We start from the raw sequence: 21,256 nt of genomic DNA on the forward strand, positions 1-21,256 counted from the left end.
TGCTTGGGTGAAATGCAAAAAAGAAAATGCAAAACAAAAGAGGCTCCAAACTAATTTCTCAATCATAGTCATATTTCATAGAGTGGGATGTTTAGTGTTGTCCGGAACAAGTACCAACTGGAATTCCTGTTGGTTTCGTAGTAACCAGATGTAGTGATATGGTATCATGGTTCATGGTTCTCTACACATAAACTAATGCCGACACATAACCAGATGTAGTGATATGGTATCATGGTTCATGGTTTCGCAGTAACCAACTGGAATTAGATTGGTTTCGTATTAAACTAATCTAATGTGATGTGCAGTTATCTTTTCGTATTTAGGAGCAACTAGTTGGTCAACACAGTATGATAATGTCACCAACTATGCATGTGGCTAGTGGTTACATGGTTATTATTCCAAATCTATTGTTCAATTCTGCAGACGCCAGACTAGTCTCATGGCCTACCAACATGCTATTGCTATGGAAACAAGTCCCAACCCAAACACATACTTGGTTCAAATTCAAAAGTGTGAATTTCAATAGGGGGGGGGGGGGGCTAGAACTAGCGCTCCTGGCTCCATTTCCTTCTAAATCCTTAAATTTGAATGAAAACCAGATAACAAAGTTGTGGGTGTCGATTGTGAATTGTGACTGCACAGAGCATAAATATTTCCCAGCATCATCTGTGCTTAATATTTGCCGGCATCAGCTGTGCTTAATATTTGCCGGCATCAGCTGTGCTTACTCATAGTTACAACAGACCAATACTGGTAAGAAACGGTTTAGCAACAATATCTTAATCATGAATCAACCCCTATTGTTGATAACTTGTGAAGGTTATCAACAAATGAAATTTTAATGCCGAGACAAGAACAAATCATATTCCTCAGCTTTCAATTACATCACTGACCACTGAATTCCAATAGAATGTTCAGAAAGTTTGCTTCTGTCGAAGGTTGACCTATATGAGCTGATAGTATTGATCAAGCCATACCTCATGTTTCTTCACAGTTGGCCAACCATACTTTGCTTCTTGTGCCAAAGGACAACATCTTTGTAGGGCAAATCTCCTCCAAATATATCTAGAGCACTCCCAACAGTAACATCCACTCGACTTCTGCCTGCTTTCTTTATTCTCTCTAGGTCATGCATTGTTGACACACCTCCAGCGTAAGTTACTGGGATCTACAGAATAAAAGATACAAATGTGATCTCAGTATCTCCCAAATAAAGAGTAAAAGAAACTCTAAAAACATGACGATACCTGCATCGTAAGTACATTAAAATTTCATTTGTTGATAGTCTTCACGAGTTATCACTTATGATAACTTGAGGTCAAGATAAATAAGCATGGAAAGATTGCTAATCAGCTAGTTCTTGATTTGACTTGACTGACACCTCTAAAATAATTCAGGAGAGTTTTAAATTATGACCATACGCAACTACCAAGTTAGTGCATTGCTCTTGAAATAACAATCACCATCAAAAATATTTGTTACAAAAGACAAAGGGGTATTCTTTGTTTTATCCTATTTTGGTATTTAATTTGCTGGCAGCATATTACAAACAGTAAAATGAGATGAAAATTATAATATGCAGTACAAGAGAAAAGCATGTAAAGAATGAAAAGATCAAGAAAGAAACTGGAAGTCCAAAGTTAATGTCTGTACATACTGGTGAATGGCGCCCTAATAGTTCCACAAGGTCCTCATCAATTCCCAACCTGTAATTTACATCCTAGCTTAAATAAGAAAGGGTAACTGTGTGATAGCAAATTTACACTGCTAGAGCAGGATTATCAACAAGATTTCAGAAGATAAAAACTATATAATGCAAACTGATAATATTCCCAAGCGGAAAATTAGATCAAACTTTTGCCTACATTAGACCTGAAACAAAGAGCTACTCCCTCCATTCCAAATTATAGGTCACTTTGGCATTTCTAGGTAGTTTTTCCTATACACCTAGATATACACTACGGCTAGATACATAGCAAAATTATGTATCTACAAAAGCCAAAATGATCTATAATTTGGAATGGATGGAGTAGATTTTAGATCCCTAGTAATAGTTACTAAAGGCCTTTATATAGTTAATGCAGATTTTTTCCTTTTTGTTGGTGGTTCACGTTGGGTTTCATCTAGCCTACACCCTCTTGCCTGGTACGAAAAGGTTATGATGTTGTTATTAACACACAAAAAAAGAGACAATGTAGTAGGACTTTCTCTTGGGAGCAGCAGATTAATTTCAAACTTTCAACGGTAGAACAAATTTAGACCTTTATCAAAAATCTCACAGAAGAAAAGATCTCTAAAGATTAAATCAGCATATGAAGACTAGTCTATCATATAAATGAGAGACAAATAGGATGCGACAACTTACAAAACAATTATATCCCATAAGCACTGTTTCAAAATGTGGTCCTATGAAATGCCTAGGCGCTGGGCAGAGCAGCAGCACCATAGCAATACTAATTTATACAAAAGTGGACTAGATAACAAGGAAAATAGTTGCACCTTTTGCCCTCCACGTCAACACCATGAACCAAAAACTCATCTGCATAAGCAGCAAGATATTCTAATGTCGGTTCATCCACAAAGACATCACTGAACTTCTGCCACCTTTCAGTTACAATGGTATATTTGCCATCCTAACCAAGAACACTATGGTCAGAAGATTAACAAAGAATGGAATAGTAAATGAGATGACAAAGTGTTCATACAAGGAATATGCTTGTTTTCTTTCTCAGGATTACAGTTCATGGAATGAAGAGTAGCATTTCGTTCAAAACTACATAAACATTTTTTAGCACTCTAAGATAGGCCTTGTATGCAGCCCTCTTGCTTATGTATGTTCCCACCAAAGAGTGCACCATAAAAATGCATCCAGCCTCAGTTCAAAAGAAAATAGTTAGGTAATTTCTTGGTTAGTTGCGTTTGGTCGCTCTAATGTTCATGTGGTGCATATGTAGCAAGTAAAAGATGTAAGGGTGTGTGTTGTACTTCAAATTTCTCTTCATAATGCATAATACATAACTCTCCTGTGTATTCGAGGGGGGAAATAGCATAATTCAGCGAATAACAGCCCCACATTGCTCACTTGTTTTATGATAATTCCAGTATCACAGATAAAAAGAACCAAAAGATGAACATAACATCCACAAAATGAGTTTTAATATAGTTGCCCTATGTAATTGGTACCTTTTTTCGACAACTAAGGTCCAACACAAGCCTCTGTTTCCCAACCAGCTCAACAAGTTTCCTTAGCCTTTCAATGTTCATCTTGCCATCGCTAAACACATACTACACAAAAAGACTTAGATTCATGAGTTAAAGATATCCAAATAATAGAGAAGCACACTGCAGTAAAAACAAACTACAGGCATTTTCTTGTGCAGAGTTTATATAAAAAAGACAACAAGCCATAAAAGGGGGATAAAAAAGGAGCTTTCCCCTCCACATTAGGCCAGCTCCAGTGTGTGTAGAAAGCGAACCGTGGGTGGAAAAATCGAACAGAGTACGTAGTGGCAGTCGATGTTTGCGTGTCAGAAAAGAAATCACATTCTGCAGAAGCATCGAACCGGGATGAATAAAAAATTCAGTGTGCACAGCAGGAACACCAAGATGAACCGGGAGCTGGCTCACAGGCAAGCGCAGGACTTGACGCGTGGACAGAGATATGTAGTTGTGTGTTGAGTGGTGGGCCCCATCAATCGATGCGCACGCTGTGAACCACGAACGCTCTACAGGTTACATATTTTGCAGAGCAAAATCGCTGAGACACTGGAGGTGCCCTTAGAACAAGCTAGCTCAGGACTGGCATCAACGGTTGCTTGAGCAGAAGCTAAAGGTGTTATTAGCAAAGAATCATCAATGCTACCAGCTGAAAAGGGACTGAATATCTGCTTCTTGCACCACATTCTAAGTAGCATGCAGGGATAAGAATTACAACAAGGATGACCACCTAAGAGTATTGACCAAGCCATGACAAGACTATTGACAAGCCCAATCAGGAAGAGGCATAACAAGAAGCTTATCACAGGGTTGTCCAAGAATGGTGGTAACGTATTCATCGACGGCAGCAATGTGACTACAAATTAGCATATGTTCATCGAGATGAAATTTAAATCGAGAGAGCAAAGACGCAAAACACATTGGCATTGAAGGAATTGCCAAAATGTGGTAACAGAAACTTGGTCAAGAGAAGTAATGAGGATGATTGGTGAAAGTACAACTAACAAACACGTCTATACAAGATGTCACAAAACGAAGCAAAAGCAGAATAATATAGTTAACACAAATTAGAGCATGAGCACATACAGAGGTTACTATCACGTGACTTGCCCCTTCATTAAGGTACGATATTGCATTCTCCAAATTTATTCCACCTCCAACTTGCAAACCACCTAGTATTATGATAGCCCATGTTTATTATAGTTTGTCATGATGATATCTCATGGCTTACAGCAGAAGCAAACCATACTAACAGAAGAACCACCAGAAGATGTACAAAATTCTCCATACACAAAGGTTGACGACCCCCTAAAGAAATTAACAAGCACAACAGATTGTAGCACTGAGATCATTCTTTATCCTGGGCTCTCACATATATTAGGGATTCAGCAAACATAAGTGTAGATGGAGTACATGGGTATCAGCAACAGACAGCCTCCAAACAGCCTTGAATAAAGCTTTCTATGGGGTGTCAGGCTCGTATATTTATGTGTTAATCCTCACCAGGTAACTTTATATCTTTTTTTCTATATAGTGGAGTCCTATCAGAATGGCACTTTAAGACAATGAAATTAAGTGTTGTACAAGAAGTACCACCTTTCTGTTTAGTAAATTTCATGATACATTACAAAGGTGGTATTATGATGCGCACATATTTGACAAAACAAGACACCTAGTAAGCTCTGTCTTAAATGGGATACCATACATTGGTATGCATAAGCAGACTCATCTAGTCTAAAAATTAGAAGCTAGAGTCACCATAAACATTTATGATATCCGTGATCCACGATTTACCAGACTTCACAATTTATTTTCATTGACCATAGATTGGGATGATAAAAATGAGGTAAACATAATTTTTCCAGCTAGCATCAGCAGCATTTGATTATTTAATATATTATCCTTATCCAGGCTACAAACAATTATGAATAAATAAAAGGGACAGTTTGTGCAGCTCATGGTGCTTTACCAAAAACAAATTTACTTCCAATTTTTTTGAAACAATATTTACTTCCAAATTTCAACAGCATATACTTCCCCAATATTGTACCTGATATTTCGATCGGCTATTTTTTAAAATAGACACTGCCTTTCATGCATATAGTCATATACATCCAGATTACACAATAGGAGCAAAGAGCAAATGACATGTGCTACAAGAAAAAATACTAATAAGGACAAACAACCAAATATACCGAGAGTTGTATGCACGAGACTAATTCAATGAACAACCATAGTTCTTGCAGCAACTAGACAACACATTCTCACCAGGATATGAATGTAACGCCTCCAGTGATGAAGCTTGGCTTGCAGGATCTGCGCCTAGCATTATAACATGTCCACCAACAAGTTCATCTTCTTTATAGAGTTTTGCGAATTCTGCAGCAGATTTGTCTGATTCAAAGTTTGTCACAAGTTCTGTGCCATCATTTGATGAATCCCGAAGAGTAGAACCAACAATCTGTTTAACTTTCCCCTGAAAATTCAATAAACACATCTCATAAGATAAACTATTATTGAGTGCTAGCTGAGCTGAGGGAATACATGGATAATGACGACAGTTCAGTAATTTTAGCACAATTAGTCCACAGCCTTATCACACAGCAAGAAATCAAGAAGCATACAAATCGCACAAACTGGTTGTTGCATGACACAACCAGGGCACTGATTTGCAACCAAGTATAACTTCAGATGACACAATGACCGCAGCGCCTTTTGATTTCGCACACATAGGCATCAAGATAACAAACTAAAGGCATCGTTCTTACACACCTTGTGTATGTCAATGCATGGCCTGAAGCTAACAGCGGCGCAAATGACCGAACGCCCTCCTGCCACAACGCACGGCCAATCAATCAATCTCAAGCCATGAACAAAAGGCAATCGAAAGGGAGCACACATACCCGACGCGCCGCATTTCGAGAGGCGGGCCGAAACCCACGAGCCCGCCCAGCCGTGCCGCGGCGGGCACCGCGGAGAAGGTACCCTCGCCGGGCACCTCGACGCCATCCTCCGGCACTGCGGTAGGCAGCGAACAGACAACACAGCAGGAAATCAAATGAGGAGCGGCAAGCAAGCAAGTACGATCCTCCAGGCCACGGATATGCAGGCAGGGAGGGGTAGCAGGATGAGAGCCGGCGCCTACCAGTACCGGTGCCGCGGCGGCCGGCGGCAAACGGGCCCGGCGGGATGGGGCGGCGGCGGCGGCGGCGCCTTCGGGATGGCACTGCTTGCTTCGAGAGTTCGAGTGGTGTGACGGCCAGACCAAAGGGCGGCTCCTAATTGCGGGATGAGGCGTTAATTGAACGGTCCAGATGCACTTATATGTGGATCCGACGACGGAGACGGCGCCTCACGGGTTTATTACTCTGGTGTCGCGGGAGAGGACAGAGAAAGCATTACCACTAGGCAATCAGAAAAGACTCTCGCGCCTCCACTCGCCTCGCCGCCGGCCGCCGCCCGCCGCCGAGGGGAGCGGAGCAAAGATGTTCTTCCACATCGTGCTGGAGCGGAACATGCAGCTGCACCCGCGGCACTTCGGTCCGCACCTCCGGGACAAGCTCGTCTCCAAGCTCATCAAGGACGTCGAGGGCACCTGCAGGTAGGGTTTCCCCCTCCCCCCATCCTTAACCTAGCTATCTAGGGCTGCGAGGAGGAGGGCTTGGGCGGCGCTGAGACGGCACGCGGGTTGCTCGCGCTCTTGTCTTGCAGCGGGCGGCACGGGTTCGTGGTGGCGATCACGGGGGTGGAGGACATCGGCAAGGGGCTCATCCGGGAGGGCACCGGCTACGTCACCTTCCCCGTCAAGTACCAGTGCGTCGTCTTCAGGCCCTTCAAGGGTGAAATCCTCGAGGCCGTCGTTACCATGGTCAATAAGGTGGGTTTGTCTACTTGCATCCTACCCTCCATTGTTGTGAAATTATGTTCTGAGGCGTTGGGTGGTGATGATATTGGTGTTGGAGGAGGTGATTGCAGGGCTGATTTAGTGGCTAAGCTGTTTGTGTTGTTGGTTCTGCAGATGGGCTTCTTCGCAGAGGCTGGGCCAGTGCAGATTTTTGTGTCGAATCATGTGAGTGATCTGCTTTTCTTGGGGATGCTTTGTTGTTCAAATTACCCAAATAAGCTTCAGAACTTCTCTTCCTGATAGGTTTCCTCAACAGTAATGAATTTCGTAGGAAGTTACTGATACTTCCTTAAAACAACTATGACTACTATATCTGTTCGATAAAAATGTCCGCTTTTTACAGCCACAGCATATTGTTAAATTTTACTGTCAGACAATATTGTGTTGCTGAGCAATGCTATGTTCCTGTGTGCTATTCAATCGCAATGCAGTTGATTCCTGATGATATGGAATTCCAATCTGGTGATGTGCCAAACTACACTACTTCTGATGGATCGGTATGCTTCCATCCTATATAGTTGTAGCTAAAAGTCTTCTCAATCATATGTAACTAGTGCTAGCTAGTTATAGTTTTTAAGTTCATCAAGTTCACAGTAAACGTAGACTTTTTTTCTGATGGATATTCGTTGGATCATTGTTCTCGTGTATGCTTTGGCACCTGTTTACTCTCAAGTATCAGTTGTTCTTAGTCATACTTTTGAAATAATTTTTCTTTATATATATCCACCTGCATGTTACACCAATGCATATTTGCAGTGACAAATTGTGAAGATATTTTATTTTTAATAAAATAAAGACCAGACGTGCATTGGATATCATGTTGTAAGAGGACTTCTGTTCAAAGCTAGTTTTAAGTCATTTTCCTGTGCTTGTTTTCAGTTGCTTGTTTGTCGTTTCAGGTAAAAATTCAGAAGGAGAGCGAGGTGCGGCTGAAGATTATTGGTACTCGTGTTGATGCAACAGAAATTGTAAGTTTATTACCATCTAAATTGTTTTACCATGAATGTTCGAACTTCAATATGCTTTTTCATTGTTTAGAATTTTGAGTAGAGATCTGTAGACGACCACCACAACTTATGCAATGCCACTGGATGTTTGAGTATTATTTGTTTTGTTTTAATACCTAGTAAACAATAACCATGCTGTTCTTTTGTCACATAAAAACAATGTTGCCCTGTACTTGCAGAGTTGTAGTTTGTATCCCATTCATCCCAAATTATAGGTCATTTTGACTTTTCTGGGTACATGCCTTTTGTATGCACCTAGATATAAGCTATGTCTTTAAAAAAGCCAAAACAACCTATAATTTGGAACGGAGGGAGTAACTAACTAGGCCTTTGATACTCTAGGGCTCTAGATCAGTTTAGCACTGCCCTAGAAGATCTGCTGGCACAAGTATCTTTCTGTGACAAGATGCTTTGCTTGTATATCCCTTGCTAAAAGCATAGTAGACACCTAAAGGAAGAATGGAGGAGAAGTATATTAGTACCTATCTTCAACATCACCCTTGTTTTTGAAGATAGGTATTAATATACTTCTCCTCCATTCTTCCGGCATCTTGTTTGACCGAAAAATGAGATTAAAAAGCTTAGTTAACCATACTATTGCTCTATCTCCTAGGCATCTCCACACCTCAATGGGGATACCATCAGGGCCTAGGAGATAGAGCAATAGTATGGTTAACTAAGCTTTTTAATCTCATTTTTCGGTCAAACAAGATGCCGGAAGAATGGAGGAGAAGTATATTAGTACCTATCTTCAAAAACAAGGGTGATGTTCAAAGTTGTACTAACTACCGTGGGATTAAGCTGATGAGCCATACGATGAAGCTTTGGGAGAGGGTTATCGAGCATCGCCTAAGAAGAGTGACAAGTGTGACCAAAAACCAATTTGGGTTCATGCCTGGAAGGTCAACCATGGAGGCGATTTTCTTAATACGACAATTGATGGAGAGATATTTGATGGAGAGATATAGGGAACAGAAGAAGGACTTGCACATGGTCTTCATTGACCTTGAGAAGGTATATGACAAAGTACCGAGAAATGTCATGTGGTGGGCCTTGAAGAAGCGCAAAGTCCCAACTAAGTACATTACCCTCATTAAGGATATATACAAGGATGCGACGACATTTGTCCGGACATGTGATGGCAACACCACTGACTTTCCTATTAACATAGGCCTACACCAGGGGTCAGCATTGAGCCCTTATTTATTTGCTTTAGTGATGGATGAGGTCACAAGGGATATACAAGGTGAGATCCCTTGGTGTATGCTCTTTGCTGATGATGTGGTGCTAGTTGACGAGAGTAGGGCAGGAGTTAATAGTAAGTTAGAGCTGTGGAGATGCACGTTAGAGTCGAAAGGGTTCAGACTTAGTAGGACCAAGACCGAGTACATGATGTGCGATTTCAGCGCGACTAGGCATGAGGGGGGAGACGTTAGTCTAGATGGACAAGTGGTGGTCCAGAAGGATACTTTTCGGTATTTAGGATCGGTGCTACAAAAGGATGGCGACATTAATGAAGATGTTAGGCATAGAATTTCAGCTGGCTGGTTGAAATGACGGCAAGTTTCTGGCATCCTTTGTGACAAGAGGGTGCCACAAAAGCTAAAAGGCAAATTCTATAGGACAGCAATTCGTCTGGCGATGCTATACGGTGCTGAATGTTGGCCTACAAAAAGGTGACATGTCCAGCAACTGAGTGTAGCAGAGATGCGGATGTTGCGGTGGTTTTACAGGCACACAAGGAGGGATAGAGTTCGGAACGAAGTTATTCGGGATATGGTCGAAGTGGCACCAATTGAGGAGAAACTTACCCAGCATCGGCTGAGATGGTTTGGACATGTCCAACGAAGGCCTCCTGAGGCGCCGGTGCGTAATGGGGTTCTTGAGCGGGTCGATAATGTAAAGAGGGGTAGAGGTAGACATAAACTGACGTGGGATGAGTCGGTTAAGAGAGACCTTAAGAATTGGAATATCTCTAAAGAAATAGCTTTGGATAGGAGCGCTTGGAGCCTAGCTATCAATGTGCCTGAACATTGAACTTATTTCTTTCGGGTTTCATCTCTAGCCTACCCCAACTTGCTTGGGAAAAAAGGCTATGTTGTTGTTGTTAAGCAACTTCATTGTATAGTTGAATTCCTGCCTCTATAGTGCCATTTAATCATTCGATGTTATTTGTTTGCTATGGTCTGACAGTTCAATCCTTCAATTGCAGTTTTGCATTGGCACAATAAAAGACGACTTTCTGGGTGTTATCAGCGATCCTGGTGCAGCAGTATAAACGGTTTAAGAAACAAGATAGCACTCCAGTGTACTGCGATGTACGGAGACTCAAATGCAGTGTAGTGTTAAAACTGCAAGGGTTGTACGGATATTTCAACCTGTATCGAGATTGAGATGTTAGGGTTTCTCTTAACTGTAGTAACCTATCCTCACCACCGAAACTTTTTTCCAGCTGGCTTTGATTAACTGGAAATCACGAGTTGTTTGTCACAAACCACAACTTCACCATTTGTATCTTCAAGTATCTTACCATAACTATGGTCAAGTACAGATAAGAAAAAATTGAAGCAAAGCTATAATTTCGCGTTACAGGTTTCAGGATGGATGTTTGACATGTTTCTACAACATAATGGAGAAGCAACACTCGCATTTCCCTTTTGAAGTTAAGAGTCAAATCTGACAATTATCATCGAACGCTTCCATGTATTTACACTTGCCGATGCTGACGCATGTAAACGTTGTGCCTACAAATGACTGACGTCAGATGACTAAAAAATCGTTCAGAAAAATGAACATGTACATCTCTTCATATATATAGAGTGCATTTAACTCACCTGCATGAGACATCGTGTTAGTGTAGTCCTACCGGTTTCCAAGGGAGGGGATCATATTTACTCCTTGTAACCCTAGTTTTCGTTCTCAACAAATCTTGTTCTTACTTTGTTTCCACAGCATTGAATGTGCTGCTTCAAGAAGTCCTGCCATTGAAGTCTTTTAACCATGCCTAGCGGTAACAAGAATAGTTCTCATGATAAATCCCGATGTGTCCCTGAAACAATGGATAATTCATGGATAATTGAATTCCTTTTTGGTACCATCAAACCAACTGATCAGAATAGGAAGCCAGGCCCATTAGAGCAAACAGGCAAAGCAATGAAAATAGATCCGCAAAGCCAAATGAAGATTCTGTAAGGAAGTAGATCTTGTGATTGCTTGGATCACCACGGAACCCTCGAGCTATCATTGCCTGGACAAATAAGATAGGAAGTTAAGAGTCAAAGCAATCGAATGCATCAGGATTATCATCCTATTATCACAAAACCTTACTTCTAAAGATGTGACCCAGGCCATGGAAATTTGGAATTAAGAAAATTTCTAATAGATAGTAGCTCAACATAATATAATTAACTCACAGATCATGTTACATTCATAGTAACTCAAGTCAAAGAAACCAAAAAAGATAGAAAAAGTCTAACCTTGGATATTTGCTCTGCATGATCAAATATATTTTTGAATATCCGTCGGATATAGTTGAAGAAAACTGCATGTTGCATGTAAAGGATATTTCAGTAAATATTTCCAATTCAGATACAAAATAGAGCCATAATGGTAGCCGCATATATCCTAAAGAAACAGAAGAAATTGCCATACTGCTGAAATTAAATAGGGTATTCAGCTAGAGTATATGCTTTGCAATTGCGCATTTATAAGAACCATCATCTTACAATCTCCAAGGAGCTATTTTTAAAGTTGCAACAGTATGGTACACTACATCTTCTGTCTTCAAACTAAGTAGGCATTTTGAGATGGCCTAAGTTGCCTGTAATTCTTGCAATGCAAGATATCTCATCTCACTCTTCCTTCAATCTTGTCACCAGAACAAATTGGTAGCGACAATGTTCAAAAAGGCGCTAGGCGGTTTCTAGGCGGTGACCCACCGCCCAGAGCCTAAGCGAGCTTAGGCGAGCCTAGGCGTTTCAAGGCGATTTGCTAGGCGGTGCTATATATGTAGATATTTCTTGCCATACACATCAACTATCTCTAAAAAAAAGGAAAACTTGAGAATAATGGGCCTAAAGTTAGCTAGAAAGCCCATCAAGCAGCCCAACCCAAGTCTCAACCCTAACTTATCCCTAGCCTCAACCTTATCCTCCCCACCCACCCTCCTCCACCCGTCTCTGCTGCCCAAGCCGCCACCCTCCCGCCCCTGCTTCCTCCGTTGCCCAGGACGACGTCGCCCGCCCGCCCGCCTATGCCTCCTCCTCCTCCTCCGCCACCTGCTCGGCCTCAGCCTCCTCCGCCACCGTCCAGTGCACGCCGCCGCCGCCTCTCAGGCTCCCACCTCCTCCACCGCTGCTTCCGCTTGATGTCCCTTCCTCCCTCGCCGGCGCATGGCGTCCCCACCTGGCGGATCTGCACGGCGGCCACCAGGGATGGAATTGCGGCCATCCTTTCACCGCCGACGAGCTGGCGCCGCCTAGGGGACCGCCTACCCCCATAGGCGAGGCGGGACCCCCTCGCCTAGAGCTTAAGCACGCCTAGGCAGCCGCCTAATTCCGCCTTCTTGAACATTGGGTAGCGACATTAATCATTTCATGAATGACTGAAGCCAATTGAGTGATTCGGACTAAATGGCAATTTTGGATGATTTAGGACAACGTCAGGTATATCCATATAATGAACAAAATATTTAATCAACGAGAAATTTTGTTCCTCCTGGCAAGCAGACAACATGCAGTAATTGTTAACAAGTTCTGGCTGTGATTGTTAACAAGTTCTTTTGAAGTCAACGATTACAAAGGTAGAAAAATACTGTTCTCCAGCAGATGCATAGAGTACTTACTATCTATAGTTTCCATAGCTGTCAGCTTCTTCCAATTTATCCGGCGTGCTACAATTGCCAGTGCTGAGTTGCGAACCTAGTTAAATGTTTCAGCATATTATAATCAAAATTTAGATCTCAGGTAGTAGAGCATCTCTCTAGATAGAAACATAAGGTATAACCATTAGTTTGCATTTACAATATACTTGCCTCATCAAATACTAAATTAATGAACCTCAATGAAAGTAGTAGTGTAAGTATTATCTCAGGTACTGCTACACCGATGTGCTTCAGTGGAATCATAAACCACCACAAAGCAGAAGCAAGCTGCTCAGGAGTGGTTGTTGTCAAGCAGAGACTTGCGCTTTGGAATATCTGCACACAGACATGTTTGAGAGTACATATTAAAAATAATGATAAACATTGCGGTCTCCACTCAAGTGGTGGTTGGCAGCCATATACAATGAGCATAAGAAAGTCTTCGCCAAAATATAGTTGTATGTCAAATGAAGGACATACCGCAAAGGAGAGGCTTGCCGAAGTACTTGCAACTGATAGGCCTTTCCTTGTAAATTGTAGTGGCCCCAGTTTCATGATTGTGTAAGAATACCCACTTGTGGAGCAAGGAATGTTCGGTATGCCTAGAACAGAAGAGGGAGGAGTTCTTGTCTGAACCAATGAAGGCGCACCATCGGCACCAAATCCCAGCATTATGAATATGAATCCTGAAAGGAGAGCAACCCTTCCAAGTTGATCCTACAGAGTAAATACAATTTGGTTTAAAGGTATAAGCAAGCGAATCTCCACAAGGATAGTTTCAATATACAAAGCATCACATGCTATGAAGCAGAATGATAAATAACAAACCTTAATCCTAGAAGGAAAAGTAGCAAGTACATAAGGAAAATATCTAACATTGCAATCTTTCAATGTCATGGAACCAATTTCTCCTAAGATAAAAGGTGGACAGCTGAGACTGGTTAAGTTAAAAACAGACGTTCCAACTTAATTGCCAAACTCAATGCAATTTTATGAAAACTTCATACGGATGTATCACAAATCATAAACTGCAACTATTTACAGAAATCATTGACACACCATGTATCATCATAAAGAAACTCCAAAATAATCGAAACCACAGCACACTAGTAAGCCCAAATAAAACTCTACAAAAGTACTAATGCATTTCAAACATGTCAGAGCATTAAATCATACCTTCCAAACATGATTTGGCAAAACCCACACTGAAAGAAGAGCCAGGAATACTACCAAACCGAACCGCATATAAATGTTTGACCTGGCTGGTAGGACAACAAGGGCCAAGAGCCACACCTGCGAAAACAATTATTTGCATTGTTTAATTGTAGGAGGCAACAACCGCAACACCATTTAGTGTATATCCAAACTTGGTTAGACTTATGTTAATAAGGAAAGGTGGCTAAAACAATGAAAATTGGTTTGGTAACATGATGTGATGATATCAGACATCACCAGGCAAGGAAAAATGATGTTTCCACCCACCAGGATATCCAGAAATACCCATACAAATTATTCAGATTACTTGAAGAATGTAAATGTTTCAAATAAGCAGGCAGTCAGGCTACGCCTAGTACCTAGCGATGGTACATTTTGCCGGCAGCTAGAATGGTGCCATGTTGTTAGGTGGAATAAATTCATATCAAAAGAAGAAAAAACCAATCTTACCATGCATCCATGATCTCTGTGGTCAAAGATCATCTTTCTCCCTCTAAAATTCGTTCCACTTTCATATAAATACCAAGTCCTAAACCACTGGAGGAGAAAAAAAACGCCTACGTGCTATGCGAGCAGCCAAGGCGGTGCTACTCGGCCCAGGCTTTGCCTTTCGAAACATAGTATGAGGTATTTATAGAGGCGCCATATGGTGTATACTGGTGGTCCAAGACATTGATTTTGCTTATGATATGAAACATAGAGGGAAACAACACCTTGGAGCATTCACACCACACGAGAATTCTCACTACAAAGTAATGAATTAAAAGTCATAATCAGGAAAATAGATCTTCTATGTTCGAGAGCACTTTATTATACAGGTGAGACACAAAAAGCAGTTTGATCAAGCATATATGAGCACTCCTAACTTTAGAAGCATAACGGATGGCTCTATTGATTAGAAAAGGGTCAAGACAAACTCTGGTATATGCAGTAAAGAAAGCAAGAAAAAGGAAAAGGAAAAGTTAAGAAAGAAGGTACTTGCAATAGCCCTCCAGTAGTTTCTCAACTGGATAATTTTAGATATAGGTTGCTGTAAAATGCACTGACATAACAAAGTAACTCTCTCGAAATAAAGCACTATCAGTACACGGATATCGTGCCTCCCCGAGTTTTTTTTTTTGACAGGACATCTTTTGTTAGTCTATTACAGTAGTTGCTAAAATCACACAGCTACGTACCAGCTTGACGCGCGGGTCGACGGAGTGGAGGAAGGTGCGCGGTTTGTCGACGAACTGGCAAACGGGCGTGGCCGCAGCACCGGAGATAAGCCTGAGCACCTGCTCCGGGCCCGCCCCCGCACGGCCCGCCGCCGCGCGCGGGATCCACTCCGCCCACCTGGCCGCTGCGGACGCCGCGGCGTTGTCCCCGCCCGAGGACGAGGGAGCCGCGGGCGCGGGGGGTGACGCGGAGCATACGAGCAGGGTGAGGCGGCTGCCCCTCCTCCGCGCCCTGGGTTTCGCCGGGAGGGGGAGCCAGCTGGGCGCGGCCTTCGCCGCGGGGGGGCGGAGGGCGAGCGAGTGGAGAGGGCGGAGGTGGACGGCTGCGGCCATCGGATGGAGCGTGCGCGGCGCGGGCGGTCTGGACCTCGGCAACGAGCCCACGACTGAGGCAATTTACCCTTTTGGGCTACCCATAATGGTTTTCTGGGAACGAACAGCGGTTTATTTCTCGCGGTAGTTCAAATTAGTTAGCTGCAGAAGCAGATTCAGGACATATTTAGTTTCCAAAAATTTTCCTACGCAACAGTAATTTAAAATATTTAACTACTAGTAATTACTAATATTAAATGTGGATAACTGACAAAATTCATTTCATAACTCCTAGGTGAAATCGTGAGACGAATGTAATAAACCTAATTATGCAATATTAGATAATGTCGTGCTACAATAATAATGGATTAACTAGATTTAATAGATTTGTTTCGTAATTTCCCGTCCATCCCTATAATTAATTTTATAATTAATTTATATTTAATATTTCTAATTAGTGTTGTAAAAGTTGCCCAAATTTTTTTGAGAACTAAACATGCCATCAGTGTTTTCCCATGTTTTCTCGGTACATCAGTGGAATTGCCGGAATTCGTAGATCCCGTGTATCTCCGGTTCAAAATTCCGTTAAAAATTATTTGAATAAAGTTGTTTGTATATTATATTAGAGCATTTTCAGCAGTTTGGCAAATCGAGTTGCCATCTTTGATTTTTGGTAAAAACGTTAAAAATACTCCTCCAACAGTTTGGCAAAAGACTTGGCAATTTTTGGCAACTTGGGAAAAACCAGCCTCCAGCGCGTAAATATACGCGCGCGGCGCGCAGTTGGCATCGTGGTTTCTAGTCAGGTGGGAGGGTGAAAAAAGAAATAAGTAACAGAGAAGGGTTCCTAATTTAAGTTTTCAAGAGGTGGAAGGGCATAAATATAATTTTGTTTCTCTCTCAGGATTTCTGATGTAAGTTAGATCTGGATTTGGCAAGTGAATTATGCCAAACTGTTGGAGATAAGCTCTTTTTTTACTTGGCATATCTATTTAAAAGTTGGCAAAACACAAGATATGCCAAGTAAAATATGGCAAACTCTTGGAGATACTCTTAGAGCATATAAATTTCTCTTGTATTCGGTATGCTCTGAGGAGATAAGCTCCTATCTTTTGTCTTTTCGTTTTGGTTTGAATTTTGCGAAGTTGTTTTCCACCATGTAAAACTATCATAGAAAACCCACCGTATTTCGAATTTTCGATTGTCGCAATGTGCAACTTTACTCGCAGGCTCACTCCATGGAAAAGAATCGCCATACCATATATATATAGTTCAATAATTCACCACGAGACCCACACCAAACACCTTGAAAGCGAATAGCACACACGAATTTCAAGCACCCACCGGCCACACACACACACATCGATCACGCGCGCACGCGCAGACCGCCGACCCACTGCGTGCCCAAGATGACAAGTCTCTCGTATACATGTCCGTCGTCGCCGCCGCCGTCTCAGACTCTCAGTCGATCACGTCATGATCAGACCCTGCCGCCGATGGGGGTGGTGAGGATGGCCGCGTGCGCGCCGGCGTGGAGCGACCCGGCGCAGAGCAGCTGCGTCCCGGCCAGGATGATGGTGAACGCCTCCAAGGTGCGCTGCGCGGAGAGGCAGAGGCCACACATGTCAGAGACGAAATTACCAGGCTCAAACTGGAAGGTCTCGCGCGCGTATAGTATTAGTACCAGGCTCGCGGGCCTCCAGCTGACATTGATCTCCTTGCAGGCCAGCCCCATGGCGAGGAGGGTGAGGGTCCAGGTGACGAGCGCGGCGGCGGCGGCGGACATCATGTTGGCCGGGAGCCCCTGGGCGACGTCGTGCAGGCCGGTGAGGGAGGTGGAGATGCCGACGACGCCCGCGACGAGCGCGAAGATGACGAAGAACCCCGTCGCCAGGTTGCCGATCGGGAAGTAGATCGGGAACAGGCGCACCGGCGGGGACACGCCCTGCACTGCACAAACAAACCCACGGCGGCGAACAGCAAGCTCAGCGGTGAGGTGATCCACGGCGAGCAGGTGAGAGCTCGCCGGAGGCCGGGCCGATCGAGAGGGCTAGCTAGCTTACGTGAGTTCCTGCTCTCGTCGATGCTGTAGTTGATGGCCCCGCCGGCGATGGCCGCGACGACGACGTACATGATGAGGTTCAGGAACAGGAGGGCGGACGCCATGGACCGCTGCCCGCCGGACGCCATCGCTTGCTGCTTTATTTCTCCCTGCAGGCGGATCGGCTGGAGAGGGATCGGAGATGGGTAGGCTTTGGGCTGAGGTCCTTCGTCCTTGTGGTGCGTCAAGGCGTCAGCGCGGCCGGCATATATGCGCGCCGGGAAGGATGGTGCCGTTTCTTTGGCTGGAAGGTAAGATCGGCGCCAAAGCAAGGCAGAGAATCAGGGCCAGAGATGTTCTTGCGTTTTGCTTTGCAAGGAAGCCAGGCGCCATTCCTTGCTGCCGACTGGAGAGTTGGGAGGCTGCTGGAGCCCGATGCTTTTTGCTGCGGCCTGCGGGCAAGGAAGGGATCCCGCTGCAGGGGAGCGACGCAGATTCGTCGGCCGCGCAGCCGAAACCCAATCCGGCGGAACAATTATCCATTGGCCACGGCTGACGGCTGTGGCTGGTAAAGACAGGGTTTAATAGCTTATATTTTCTGCTACAACAGAATCCGTTGTAGTCTAGCTGGTTAGGATACTCGGCTCTCACCCGAGAGACCCGGGTTCGAGTCCCGGCAACGGAAATTTTTTTCCTTGCCTCTTAGATTTGGTCACTCGCTGGATAATGAACAGAGTATAGTTCTTGTGCAAGCTTGAAGAAGGATATATATATGGCAAATTTGTAAAACTCTGAAGTTATCTGAACGACTGAACTTAAGGGTCTAGTGGAACCAAAAACACAAAACATGTTATTTGCTCAATTTATCTATAATTTCAAACCGAAAAACCTCACAAGTTATTTAACATGTTGTTCTTTTGCCAAATGAAAATACCAAAAGATGCGGATAATGAGATTGATGCCAAGAAAATGTTAAAGAGAACCATGGTTACTCGTAGAAACTTCATTTTTTTTTTCTGAAAGTTTGTAGACTGTATAACTTGAAAATTTAGAACCTAAATGAATTAGGTAAAAATTATATAGCCGAAGTAAAGAACATAGGAGCAATAAGTGAGTGTGTGTACGATGAATAAGGAGGAGTGTGCTTGGATGCATCAAATCCTTGAGTTTTAAGAAAATTGGTGAATCAACAAAACCAAGTGCGTAAGATGTTTGCTGATCTTGAAAACATCGTATGGATGAGAAGAGACAACAAAACCTTGATATTTGCTCACAAAAAGATAGTTTCCGAGAGGTCACTATGTAAGAGTGTGTACTTTACATGTAATTAGTGTATGGACTAAGAGGCTAAGGTGGTGGCAATACTCATGATAATGCTGAATCATGGCAGACTTAATGAAAATGGGCTGAAAGTCTCTTCATAGGTGACGTCATGTTGTTGGGATCAGCCACAAACCACCCAATACAAATACATATTTGGTGAATGTGCCTTCAGCTATTTTTTGGATCCTAGAAGTATTATATGGCTAAGGAAGAAAGGCATGTAGTTCCTGAGAGAAGAGCCGGGAAGAAGGCGATCATTTCCATATAAACCTACCGGGAGCATTGAGGGTTGATTTCGGTGCCGACCAATGATAATACTCCATCCGTTTTAAATTATAGATAGTTTGATTTTTTCGACCCCAAGTTTGACCACTCGTCTTTTTTAAAAAAATTGTGCAAAATATCACTTCTTTTGTTGTAACTTGCTTTATAAATACAAATTCTTCAAGAATGACTTAAAATTGATTATATTTGCACAATTTTTTTTAATAAGATTAGTAATCAAACTTGATGTTAGAAAAGTATAACGATTTATAATTTGGAACGGAGGGAGTATGTCTCATAGGTGGAGGTACACTGTGACGAGTATGATGATCGTTAGGGCACCTTTCAAATCCTATGTAGAGTGGCATCTTTCTTCTCCCATTCATTTAAAACTTAAAACTCAAACGTACCCCCTCAAATCACTATATTTAAAATCAAATTGAATTTCTTACAAGCAGCCACATTTTTTATCGCTAGTGTTAGATTGAAGATGTGTACACAGTACTTGTTCATCATTAGTGTCGGGTACCACGATTAGGGACACCATAATCGGGGTACTAAGATCACTCTAAAAAACACACGTTAAGGCAACTAGGCCCGCGAAGGCCCATGACCTCCTTCTAATCTGGAAGAAAGGAAAGCACTCAAAGAAGCCCAGCATACGGCCCATTCGCACCCCTCTCGGGCCCCGCGGTACGATCTCCGCCTCGCTCGAGGGCTCCCATCGGGACCCTCGACTGCGCCACAAATTTCCGCCTCGCTCGAGGGTAGCGAATCTACCCTCGAGCGGGCAAATCATCTCCGCATCGCTCGAGGGCAGCGAACCTCCCTCGAGCAGGTAACTCATCTCCGCCTCGCTCGAGGCCACCCCTCGGCGTAAGGGACAAACGGCCCTGCCGCTCAACCGCCCGTTGTACGGAGGTATTGAATGCCAACCACTCCTCCACGGTGCCCAGGACAGACGGTGTCAGGCCGCCATTCCCCACAGTGGCTGTGACTGGAGTCCCATCCGCCAACTCCGGTCACTGCTCCGCCATCCCGGGCGCTGTGACAGCACTGTGGGACCTACGACGCGGGACGCAGCGTGCTCGGCACTGCTCTCGTACTATTCTGCCAACTCCGACCGTCCGGACTCTACCTCATCACACGTATGGCCCCGGGCCCGCCTCCTACTCGGGAAGGGGTCCGGCGTCGCCACGCGCCCCCCGAAGAGGGGTGCCCAGCGATAGCAGCCGGAGGCCCGCGCCTCCCCCCTCGAGGGGTCCGGGACCTCCACATGTCTCCCGGACCTCCTAGAGCGCATGCCAGCACTCCGTCTGGGGGGTCCGGGGCCGCCGCGCGCCCCGCCGCCGCCGGTGCATGCAAGAACCTGACTTGCGGGGCCACGAAACGCCACCACGCCACATCTGGAGGCATGTACACCCTATAGTGACGACCACACCGTCTACTGGGGCCGGCAGGACGCCGGCGCGATCTCCGGAGGACTAAGGACGATATCCAGGACCACTGTACTCCCGCGATTCGGGGGGGGGGGGGGGGGGGACGACGACTTCCACGCTCCCCTGCTCATGTACACCGCCCCTCCTTGTGATTATAAAATGAGGAGGCGGGCTCACTTTAAAGGGGACATCCGGGACAACGGAGCGAACATTGCCACACTCTCAGCACCACTGAGCGCTCATCTCAACCGACTCCTCTTCTAGCAGAGACCTGGGAGTTTTCCTCCCTCTCTCGCCTCGCTTGTACCCCCTACTACAAGCACTCCGGGTGCAAGATAATACAGTGCCCTCGCACACCCCCTTTGCTGGACGTACGGCCCCGCGGCCGGAACCAGGATAAACCGTGCGTTACTGTGTTGCCTCTTGCATCAACATCTGGGACGAGGAAACACACAGC

General features: G+C 44.1%; 4 protein-coding genes and 1 non-coding gene across 7 annotated transcripts; 2 read left to right on the forward strand and 3 right to left on the reverse strand.

Moving 5' to 3' along the window:
- Positions 1–617: 617 nt before the first annotated feature.
- LOC120665553 (1-(5-phosphoribosyl)-5-[(5-phosphoribosylamino)methylideneamino] imidazole-4-carboxamide isomerase, chloroplastic-like) lies at positions 618–6,510 on the reverse strand. The gene is made up of 9 exons (XM_039945146.1): positions 6,362–6,510; positions 6,120–6,234; positions 5,989–6,047; positions 5,485–5,692; positions 4,303–4,388; positions 3,184–3,285; positions 2,500–2,633; positions 1,658–1,706; positions 618–1,168 (listed from the first exon to the last, which is right to left on the reverse strand). Exons 2-9 carry the CDS (start codon positions 6,223–6,225, stop codon positions 989–991), a joined length of 924 nt encoding a protein of 307 aa, XP_039801080.1. The 5' UTR covers positions 6,226–6,234; positions 6,362–6,510; the 3' UTR covers positions 618–988.
- A 60-nt stretch (positions 6,511–6,570) lies between these two features.
- On the forward strand, positions 6,571–10,716 carry LOC120665554 (DNA-directed RNA polymerase II subunit RPB7). The gene is made up of 6 exons (XM_039945147.1): positions 6,571–6,817; positions 6,928–7,093; positions 7,235–7,285; positions 7,552–7,617; positions 8,020–8,088; positions 10,340–10,716. Exons 1-6 carry the CDS (start codon positions 6,702–6,704, stop codon positions 10,403–10,405), a joined length of 534 nt encoding a protein of 177 aa, XP_039801081.1. The 5' UTR covers positions 6,571–6,701; the 3' UTR covers positions 10,406–10,716.
- On the reverse strand, positions 10,557–15,800 carry LOC120665552 (protein ABCI12, chloroplastic-like). 3 transcript variants are annotated; one of them, XM_039945144.1, is made up of 9 exons: positions 15,382–15,800; positions 14,165–14,281; positions 13,469–13,705; positions 13,160–13,324; positions 12,971–13,046; positions 11,604–11,668; positions 11,223–11,374; positions 10,962–11,131; positions 10,557–10,871 (listed from the first exon to the last, which is right to left on the reverse strand). In XM_039945144.1, the coding sequence occupies exons 1-7, from the start codon at positions 15,751–15,753 to the stop codon at positions 11,225–11,227; spliced, it is 1,182 nt and encodes a 393-aa protein (XP_039801078.1). In that variant the 5' UTR covers positions 15,754–15,800; the 3' UTR covers positions 10,557–10,871; positions 10,962–11,131; positions 11,223–11,224. The 3 variants fall into 3 exon arrangements, with proteins under 3 accessions (XP_039801078.1, XP_039801076.1, XP_039801077.1); XM_039945142.1 differs by having other exon boundaries at positions 10,962–11,374; XM_039945143.1 differs by having other exon boundaries at positions 10,636–10,881; positions 10,962–11,374.
- A 1,169-nt stretch (positions 15,801–16,969) lies between these two features.
- On the reverse strand, positions 16,970–18,230 carry LOC120665555 (membrane protein PM19L-like). Its single transcript, XM_039945148.1, has 3 exons — positions 17,796–18,230; positions 17,417–17,682; positions 16,970–17,329 (listed from the first exon to the last, which is right to left on the reverse strand). Exons 1-3 carry the CDS (start codon positions 17,920–17,922, stop codon positions 17,213–17,215), a joined length of 510 nt encoding a protein of 169 aa, XP_039801082.1. The 5' UTR covers positions 17,923–18,230; the 3' UTR covers positions 16,970–17,212.
- A 155-nt stretch (positions 18,231–18,385) lies between these two features.
- On the forward strand, positions 18,386–18,458 carry TRNAE-CUC. The gene has a single exon. It is a non-coding gene; the product is annotated as a tRNA-Glu (tRNA).
- The last annotated feature ends 2,798 nt before the right edge of the window (positions 18,459–21,256 follow it).

Source organism: Panicum virgatum, chromosome 3N (genome assembly GCF_016808335.1).
Source record: "Panicum virgatum strain AP13 chromosome 3N, P.virgatum_v5, whole genome shotgun sequence".
NCBI lineage: Eukaryota > Viridiplantae > Streptophyta > Magnoliopsida > Poales > Poaceae > Panicum > Panicum virgatum.

Coding starts and splice junctions, on each gene's coding strand:
- LOC120665554 (XM_039945147.1), top strand. CDS start 6,702: ATGTTCTTCCACATCGTGCTGGAGCGGAACATGCAGCTGCACCCGCGG. Junction 7,094..7,234: donor TCGTTACCATGGTCAATAAG/GTGGGTTTGTCT, acceptor TTGGTTCTGCAG/ATGGGCTTCTTCGCAGAGGC. Junction 8,089..10,339: donor GTGTTGATGCAACAGAAATT/GTAAGTTTATTA, acceptor CTTCAATTGCAG/TTTTGCATTGGCACAATAAA.
- LOC120665555 (XM_039945148.1), bottom strand. CDS start 17,922: ATGGCGTCCGGCGGGCAGCGGTCCATGGCGTCCGCCCTCCTGTTCCTG. Junction 17,683..17,795: donor CGACGAGAGCAGGAACTCAC/GTAAGCTAGCTA, acceptor TTGTTTGTGCAG/TGCAGGGCGTGTCCCCGCCG. Junction 17,330..17,416: donor GCTGGAGGCCCGCGAGCCTG/GTACTAATACTA, acceptor CTCTCCGCGCAG/CGCACCTTGGAGGCGTTCAC.
- LOC120665552 (XM_039945144.1), bottom strand. CDS start 15,753: ATGGCCGCAGCCGTCCACCTCCGCCCTCTCCACTCGCTCGCCCTCCGC. Junction 13,047..13,159: donor TTAATTTAGTATTTGATGAG/GCAAGTATATTG, acceptor ACATTTAACTAG/GTTCGCAACTCAGCACTGGC. Junction 11,669..12,970: donor AGCTATGGAAACTATAGATA/GTAAGTACTCTA, acceptor TGCAACATGCAG/TTTTCTTCAACTATATCCGA.
- LOC120665553 (XM_039945146.1), bottom strand. CDS start 6,225: ATGGCGTCGAGGTGCCCGGCGAGGGTACCTTCTCCGCGGTGCCCGCCG. Junction 6,048..6,119: donor CTCGAAATGCGGCGCGTCGG/GTATGTGTGCTC, acceptor GCGTTGTGGCAG/GAGGGCGTTCGGTCATTTGC. Junction 1,169..1,657: donor TATTAGGGCGCCATTCACCA/GTATGTACAGAC, acceptor TTTATTCTGTAG/ATCCCAGTAACTTACGCTGG.